At 34.2% G+C, this 9,658-nt stretch overlaps 1 protein-coding gene across 7 annotated transcripts in view; it reads left to right on the forward strand.

Annotated features, from left to right (window-relative positions):
* Nucleotides 1-6,359, forward strand: part of Kdm6a (lysine demethylase 6A) — a 128,498-nt gene extending 122,139 nt beyond the window's left edge. For 3 of the 7 annotated variants that reach the window (XM_028776120.1, XM_028776115.1, XM_028776119.1), the window contains 3 exons: nucleotides 1,291-1,417; nucleotides 3,613-3,783; nucleotides 4,865-6,359. In XM_028776120.1, the coding sequence (XP_028631953.1) occupies nucleotides 1,291-1,417; nucleotides 3,613-3,783; nucleotides 4,865-4,894 (328 nt within the window). In that variant the 3' untranslated portion in view covers nucleotides 4,895-6,359. Of the gene's footprint in view, nucleotides 1-1,290; nucleotides 1,418-3,612; nucleotides 3,801-4,864 lie in introns of all 7 variants that reach the window. The other 4 variants (XM_028776114.1, XM_028776117.1, XM_028776116.1 and 1 more) reach the window with 2 other exon arrangements.
* Nucleotides 6,360-9,658: the final 3,299 nt, after the last annotated feature.

Raw genomic sequence — 9,658 nt, forward strand, 5'->3', positions numbered from 1 at the left:
TATATATGTATGTATATGTATATATATACATATACATACATATATATGTGTATATGTGTCTGTGTAGGAGCATGTTTGAATTTGCAACTATAGATATCTGCAGTTTAGGTATTATTTTCTTTAAGAAGGAAAATGCTACCCCCTACCTCCATCTCACCAGTCCTCCCCACTCCCTGGGGCCCTAAATCTCTTGAGGGTTAGGTTAGGTGCATCTTCTCTGACTGAGTCCAGACCCAGCAATTTTCTGCTGTATATGTATTGAGGGCCTCATATCAGCTGGTGTATGCTGCCGGGTTGGTGGCTTGGTGTCAGGTCCAGGTTAATTGAGACTGCTGATTCTACTACAGGGTCACCCTCCTCCTCAGCTTCTTCCAGCTTTTCCTTAATTCAACCACAGGGGTTAGCAGCTTCTGTCCATTGGCTGGATGTAAATATCTGCATCTGACTCTTTCAGCTTTAGAGAGTCATCCAGTTCAGCCACTCAGTTCAAATGCAAAACCTGATTGAGCGCTAAGATTCACAGGAGAGTAAGAATTTAGCAATTCCAAGTAATGATAGTAAACTAGGAAAATAAGCACAAATTTTAAGAATTAAAAAAGTTGTAAATTACAAGAAAAGTTGAGTTACATTACTATAAATGAATTCTATGTCATCTTAAGTTAGAATGAAGAAATGCATGTCTTTAATTTCTGTTATCGTTAAAGCAGTTTTTTCTATCTTGTAGTTAATGAATTTATAAATTATTCATGGAAGTTAAAAAAGCAGCTACACAGATAATGCTGTTAATAAGTGTTTAGGTAGTATGAGTAGAGATGATGTGCCTTTCTGCCTACCTAGAACCATAAGGGAGGGGAAGTTGACTACCTAGAATCATAAGGGAGGGGAAGTTGACTCTTGGAAAAGTTAATTCATTTGGCCAGATAAGAACCCATGTTACCAACTCGCTTAAACAAGGAGAGTTTTATATATTAAGACCTTTATGTTGTGATATTCCGATACTAATTTCAACTACAAATGACTTGATATTATCATCCTTGGAGCTGTTGATCATTTGTTCTATTTTTTAATCTGATAATATCTGAAAATTTGACAAATGAGCTGAGCATGGTAGCTCACACCTATTTATCTCAGCTGTTGGAAGGCTGAGGTGGGATTAATTAATTGCCACAGTTTGAGTCCATTTTCAAATAGTGAATTATATGCCATCTTTAACTAGCAGATAGATTATCTCTTAAGTGAAAAGTATGTAATAGTTGGCTGCTAGTAATGAGTAATTTTTTCCTATATTAGGTATTGTCTTCTGAGAACACTGAAGCAATGTCAGACATTGAGGGAAGCTCTAGTTGCTGCAGGAAAAGAGATCATATGGCATGGGCGGACAAAAGAAGAACCAGCTCATTATTGTAGCATTTGTGAGGTAAGGCATCCCTCTTTCCCACAGTTGTTTATAAAAGTTTTGGGTTTTTTTTTTAATGCGTTTTACTTTGATTAGCATTATATAGTTTTAATATTTTCTCATCAGATATTAATATTTAATGATGTCATGTCTCATTAATTGTTTACCTTAGCAGTATCTACTATAGAGTCATTTGGTTGTTAGATCATTAACCAACAAAGAAAGTTGAGAGATTTTAGATTAGGAGCAATCTAGATGTACACAGATGCCAATAAACTGGGTTTAGTTTGGTATAGCCTAGTGTGCTTTGGTGTTCAGTTCTCTGGTGGAGTTTACAATTGACTGGACAATCTTCTCCTGTGGCTAAAGCTTCCAGAGGAAACAACAACAAAGTGATACCTGATCTGAGGAACTTGAAATCTATTTGCAGAGGATAAATTACAGTCAACTAATAAGTAATGTACATCAGATTGTAATGAGTATGAAGGTGTGCTTAATAGGAAAATCCAAAGAGGGAAATAATTGATGTAGTTTAGTTTTCCTTTCTGTTCCTGGCAATAAGAGCTTATGAAAACTACAACAGATCCATAGCTTTAGCCCTATCTTGAAAGATGAGTGTGATTTCAGCAGGCTATATACAAACTATAGTGAGAATATAGGTTGGCTGTCAGGAGTACCATGATTGGAGAAATGGAGTGGCTTTTGAAAAAAGGTTAGCTAGTCCAGTATGGCTATAATACTGACAGTACAGATTCTTCTCATAAAATCTAGGTGACATGTAGCTTTTGATATATCGTGAAGCTGTCAAATAATGTGACATTTATTCCAAAGTCATTGAATCCACCAGAAACATTTGAGAAGTCAGCAAAGACAATATCTGTTTCAGACAAAGAAATGGAAAGGATAGAGAAAATAAGATACATCACAGCAATCTTACGAAAGATAATTCCTTTGCTAGACTAGAATATAGCAGTGGATTGTTAAAATGGTACAGAAATTTTAAAGTATTTCTCAACCTTCCTAATGCTGTGAGGACTAATACAGTTCCTCATGTTGTAACCTCCAACCTTAAATTTATTTTCATTACTACTTCATAACTGTAATTTTGCTACTGTTATGAATTATAATATGTATGTTTTCTGATGGTCTTGGGCAGCCCCTGTGAAAGGACCGTTTGACCCCCCAAAGGGGTCAAAACCCACAGGTTGAAAAACACTGATCTAGAAGATAAAAACCACAAGGTAGCTCATTAAAAGGTAGAAATGAGGGACAAGTTGAAGAATGGTGACACATTTTCTAGCTCCATTCTTTAGGTTCATATTTTTGCCCATTAATGATAATGAGAAATAATGGTAAACTCTAGAATTTTGAATTAGCTCATTCTCATTGATAGTGTCCTATCCTTGATGAAGTTTAAGGATAAATTACAGATAGAGACATTGATGATCTGTTCCAAACTTTGAACTTTGGTAATTCTGTTGTTGACTTTAGTTTTAAATGATTTAATTCATTGGGTATTTTAGTGCTGTATTAGGTAGTCAGAGTAAATGAATGAGGAAATAAATGTGTTTTATACCTTGGAAAAGTAACACATGAGCTTCTTAGTATTTGAGGATGAGTCCTATGCCACAATGTTATTTTAAGACAGATATATTATTTCTAATGTTTCTAAAACTCTGATTTTTAACATAAAACTTACAACAAATACTGTTAACTTGCCAGTTTCCTCATCTGTAAAATAATCAGATTATATTCATTCATTTCACAGGTGTATTTTAAGGTTTGAGTAAGCACTAGGTACTATGACATGCTCTGGCATGTAAATATGAACATGGTCTTTGTATTTAAAGAGCTAGGTCTATATGGTTGCCTGTGATGGATTCTGTCAAGGAGAAATGCAAGGAAAATAGTGATCATTTGATCAGATTGTATATTAATGTTTTGATTTAAAAGAAAAACTGGCAGTTATTAAATGTTTTAATTAAGTTCTATCAGAATTTTCATGGTTATACCATTCCTTTCTTTCACTCACCTAAATATGATTGCTCTCATGTCTTGGGGTTTGGTATAATAACATTTTCAGTCTCAGTCTCACACCCCTGTCCCCCATCTTTAACTGTAAAGTTGTGTTAAAGTAGAAGACTGTAGAAGACACAGAAGCAGGAAAATAAACACCATCATGTCTATTGACCCCATTTTTCCTTTGTATAAAACAGGTGGAGGTTTTTGATCTGCTTTTTGTCACTAATGAGAGTAATTCTCGAAAGACGTACATTGTACATTGCCAAGATTGTGCACGAAAAACGAGTGGGAATCTGGAAAATTTTGTGGTGCTAGAACAGTACAAAATGGAGGATCTGATGCAAGTGTATGACCAATTTACATTAGTAAGTGAAATCAACATGTGAGTACATTAGATCAGTTGGGAGGCAGAGTAGTCTTTGCTCTGCAACCTGATAAATAGGAGGTAATGAAATATGTAGATTTTCTTTTGGCTTATCAAGATATTGAATGAGAGTATATTTATATTGCTCCTGCCACCTTCTTTTCCAAGTACTTATTCCTATAAAATTGACATATCACTTTGCCTTGCTTCTTGGAGAAACCAACCTAAAAATTATTTTTAAAACTGTATGTTTTACAGTGCTATCATGATTTTCATACTGTTTCATCTTGGCTGATAGAATGTTTGTTTAAATAGTGCCTACAAAATAAATCAGTGTGAGTGTGCTCTGAAATATACTTCTGCTTTTAGGGCTAATTGAATTTGTTTAAAATTGTGTACTGGCAGATGTTTCAATCTTGGGAATATTTGAGTAGCGCTTGACTTCTGGCATGTAGTATAATAACCTCATGAAATTCAAGTGTACTCACAAATCACAAAGTTTTCCATTGCAAGCCGCAGGTACGGGAAGCATTTCACTCAAAGCAGACCTGAATAGAACTACAGACATAATCTATAGATTTTTCTTCTAATACTTTCCACATAATATGTAATTAAAACCTAGCTTTTGAAGTTTAGCTCCTGATATTTTCATTTGGATTGTCTTCATGATTGCTTTAAGAAAAAACAAAATTACTTGCAATTTGCGGGAAAAAAATGTATTATCTGCTTTAGATAGATCCCTGAAGGCAGACACTAGTAAAATTGTAATTGATTTCATAGATTTTTTTGGTAAAGCCCTGTCAAAGAAAGCAATATATAAAAAGTAGTAAACTAAACAATATTCCAAAAGATTTTGGAAACACAGTAAAACAAAAGATGGTCTTAGATTCTTAGAAGAAGTGGCCAGGTGGGAGATCATAAGGGGAGTTATTCTATTACATTGTTTAGCAAGGCTGTTGAACTTTAACAGAGAGTAATTTCCTCCAGTTTCATAAACCAACATTTATATTTGTAGCTGTGAATCATAGAGCATAACTAACAAATGAGTATACCAAAATAGTCTACCTTGCTTTTATTTGCAGGCTCCTCCGTTACCATCCGCCTCATCTTGATATTGTTCCATGGACGTTAAACATGAGACCTTTTCTGCTCTTCAGGAAGTAACCCAGTTCTGCACCACTGCTTTTTGTAGCTATCTCATAAGGCTGCTGGCTGAAAACTGTGTCTATGCAACCTTCCAAGTGTGGAGTGTCAACCAGCTGGACAGGAGAGTACTGCTCCTATGCCAGGACTCTCATAAAGCTGAACTTCAGAAAAAATGAATGATAATTTCCACATTTTGTATATATCTGACAAAACTGGCAACATCATACAGACTACTGACTTGAAGACAACCTCTTTTATATTTCTCAATTTCTGGGCTAATGAATTTGTTTTCACCTATCTTTTCCCTTTCAGAATTTTCCTTGGGGGGAAAAAATACTAGCCTAGCTGGTCATTTCTTTGTAAGGTAGTTAGCAATATTAAGTCTTTCTTTGATCAACTTTTTTTTTTTTTTTAATGTGAAACATTAAGTAAGAAACTTTTTTTTACTGCTTTTATGATTTTCTGTCTTGTTTTGAAACCATGATGGTTATACTTTTGGTTCCCAAATAAAACATTTAAAAATATTAATTAACAGCAAAGTCACAAAGATAATGGATTGCACATAGACTAAGAAATAAACTTCAGATTTGTGATTGTTGTTTCTAATCTTAATGTAAATTTACACTATTTATAAATACATATTTATTGCCTGAAAATATTTGTGAATGGAATGCTGTTATTTTTTTCCAGATTTACCTGCCATTGAAATTTTAAGGAGTTATGTAATTTCAAACACTACTCCTATTACATTTTCTATGTGTAAATAAAACTACTTAGCATTGTACAGAAACTTTTATTAAAATTGTTTAATGTTTAAAGAGTTTTCTATTGTTTGAGTTTTAAAAAGAATTTATGTACAGTGCCCAATTTTTGTTCACTTTTCAAATCTGATTATATATATTTTATATATACCTATGTCTGTATATATAATATATATAGAAATCTAGATATATATGTATAAAGATTTAGAACTTGAATTTTTCTTGTTTTAAGTTTCACAGCTATGGTAGATTTTTGAGGTGTCTACTGTAAAGTATTGCTTACAAAAAGTATGATTATTTTTAAAGAAATATATATGGTATGTATCTTCAAGACCTAAAATGTCAGACTGATTTATTGTTAAATTGCAACTACTGCAATTACAGACAAATAAAAAAAAATCTGCCAAATGTAGTATAGTAGAAAACAAATAGTGATTGAAATTAAAACTTTAAAGGGAGTTTTAACACAGGCTTTTCGAATCCTATACATGGCTCAGCATTTTTTTATGGGGGAAAAAGATTTCCAAGATGAAGGGCCCTGTTTTAGAATTAAGAGACTTATTTTTTAATGTTAGGCAATTTTGAAATCTTAGGCCTTTCTGCATGCATGACAGTGGAATAGGTAACTACAAATTCCATATCGCCAATAAAATATTGGGTTATATTAGCATTCACAGATTACTGCTAGTTAATGCTAGGATTTCATTTTTTAAAAATGGCACCTTCCATTTATCCCTCCATTTTCTGAAATACTTTGGGACACATTTTCATTTTAGAATATAGTTCTTAAGAATTTTCCACAAAATAAGTGAAGAAAACAGAGAATACTATAAGTAAAGAGTGGATGGGTGGGTGGGTTGGTTCATATGACTAAAGAGACTCTCTAGTCTGTGTGTTGGACTGTCATCCTGAATACATTATCTTTTCAGATAGTTTTTAGAGTATGAGGAAGAATTCAAGGACTGAAAAGTATACAGATATTTTATTCAGTTGGTTAATAACTTAGTGAACATTGAATGTCTATTGGCATTCATTTCTTATTATTTCAGAAAGTAATTATTCCAAATCATTTATCCAAATACTGATCTAGATGTTTAACCACAAATATTTTTAAATGGTTAATTTGTGAAAATAAACTATCCTGAAAGTCCAACAGAATGAAATAAGGAGGTAATTTTGTGAACAAAAATTCTAAGCCAACCTTAAAGGAACAAAACTACACCCAGCTGTCCTTACTCTGTTCTAGTTTGTCCTGCTGACATATCTTTTGTGTGATTTTGTTAAGGTTAATTTTTGTCAAGATGAATGTGTTGTCTTACATCTATATAAGAGAAATTTATGTAATCCACATTTGAATAAATATATCAAGATTACTGCTTGCTTAGGAACTTAGTCTTTGAATAAGTAGAAATAGAAATATGGAGATAGGAAGTAGAAATCAAGTCGATATTATTCTCACATAGATGAGTAAAGGTCTTTGTAAACAGCTTTACTTGTACTAACAGCCTTTATGATTTGTGTTTTTCAGGTTTTAGAAGGTAGTTTTGTTTTCTTTACTGTTTATGTAGGTAAGTCCATTAAGTCACACAATATCCAGATGGCTTAATAATGAAACAAACTTGCATTGTAACACATACATTGTTCAGAGAAAGACGCTCATTCCATAATACATAAATAACAAAGCAGATGTTGATTCAGAGTGCCAACAAAATTCTTTTCTTATTGGCACTGATTAAAAAGTTATTCTTAAAACTATTTGTATTGTGTGTCTGATGGGAGGATACACATGTGTCATGGCATAAAGTTATGTGAATTTTCATTTATTCCACATATTTGCCCGGCACATGAGTAAAATGTGACTCCTGCTTTCTAGCCTTTTTAAATACATCTAGAAAGGGAGGTTTATATAAATATATCCTGGGAACTTAGAAGAGATATGAAGTAGTAGGAGTGACATTGGGGCCTGCATTTCAGCATCATGATTCCTAACAGGACATGATGATTTGGGAATTCCAAATGTGGCCAAGGTTGAAGGAATGACAAAAGATAGTTTGAAAAGAGGTAAGGACTCAACGTTGGGAAGCTGTTCTTACCATGTGGGATATTCGCATTTCACCTTGTAGTTAGTGTGAAACCATCTATTAGATTTAAGCTAAAGAGCATTGAGTTTGCAGTGCTCTTAACTGCCTGCTTATTGGTTTTGTGTTTTGAAACAAGATCTCACTGTGTTTTTTTATATTGACCTTGAACTCATGACCCTCTTACTGAAGCCTCCTGAGCACAGAGATTACAAGCTTACACTACCATACCTAGTTTTATTGCCCTTTTCATCTCTGCATTGCAACTAGATATTTCTAAAGTTCAGAAGGAAGAGATGATATGGGCTTGAACTTCAAATTTTAAAGACCAAGTCTGTATGACCAAGTAGATATTTTTCAGGTAAGCAAGGGTACTTCTAGCTAGTTAGGAGATAACATATGAGAAGTTCTGGAGGCACAAGATTTAACTGTAAAAGTAGAGATTGGATGTCTGAAGTTAAGGCATGACCTGAACTACAAGTATAGCTGAATGTCCTTTGAGGTGGTGCTGAAGACTGAAATGATAATACAGGAACTGTCAGATGAGAAAACAAGTATGTTAAATACCAAATACAAATATCAGCACATAAAAGACAGGATACAAAGGGACAAAAAAGGTAACAAGAGTTAGGCTACAACTTTTTGAAAAAAATAGCCATACCATGCTGCAAAGAAAAGGATTAGCCAGTTGGCTTTGGGTTGCCATTTGATTGTTGACGGTATTTACGGAGCTATTTCAGTGAAATAGCAACGTGATTGCTGGGAAAGGTACTAATTTTGAGAGACATGGATTAGTTTTGGTCTTTCTGGGACCTCCAGATAAGAAATTAAGGTGCTACTCCTTGGTGACTAGCAGATCATCTATATTAAAACCATATGTAGGGCTGGTGGCAACCTGTGTTTGATCACCAGAACTCAACATGGTGGGAAGAGAACATTCCCTCAAGTTGATCACTGACCTATGTGTGTGTGTGTGTGCGCATATATCCATGCTACCTAAACATATGTTGTTTTGTTTTTTAAAAATTGAACAAGAAAATGAGAATTAACACTGTCATGACTTCAGTAGTTCTATCATAGACTTATGATCGAAGGAAATGCTATTTTCTTCCATTTAGCCCTGAATTAAGTACTGGTTTGACCTCCTCTTTACATATAAGTAAATTGAGGCAAATGGAGATCATGTAATTTGCACTAAGGGTTGTGGTTATTTAATGAGGAAGCCAAAATACCTCTTTGCAGTCCCATTCCAAATTATATTTCTTACTAGAGAACTAGGAATTGCTTAATCTATTGTGTTAATAGTAAGGACTTTACCCTGTTTGAATTTTTCTTTACCAAGATCAAGGTATCTTTAAACTATAATTAAGTTGGCCATATCTGATATAACCTAAGGCAGACTGCCTTCAGAGTAAAAGAGCACTGTTAATAATAATTAGGTTGGACAACTGGTATGAAATGGAACTGCCCTGGTCAAACCAAGGATGTATGGCCTATTTTTTTTTAAGTGATGAAACATTTTACTACCAACAGGCAGAAAAATTTAATTCTTAATAAACATAAGGACTGTTAAAAGATATTCAGCTGGGTAGTGATGGTACATGCGTTTAATCCCAGCACTTGAGAGGCTGAGGCAGGCTGATCTCTTGAGATTGAAACCATCCTGATACACTGTGTGTTCCAGGACAGCCATGGTTACACACACCCTGTCTCAAGAAAGGTATTCATAACTGTGTGTGAGACCAAAGATAAGTTTTAATGAGCTGGAGAGGTGGGTCATTGGTTAACAGCATATATTACTCTTGCAGAGGACTCAGGTTCAATTCCCAACACTCAGCGTCAAGCAGCTCACAGCTAGCTGCCTAAAACTCCATCCAGGTCCAGGAGATCT

The sequence above is a fragment of the Grammomys surdaster genome, unplaced genomic scaffold (assembly GCF_004785775.1).
Source record: "Grammomys surdaster isolate TR1022 unplaced genomic scaffold, NIH_TR_1.0 265, whole genome shotgun sequence".
In the NCBI taxonomy this organism is placed as follows: domain Eukaryota; kingdom Metazoa; phylum Chordata; class Mammalia; order Rodentia; family Muridae; genus Grammomys; species Grammomys surdaster.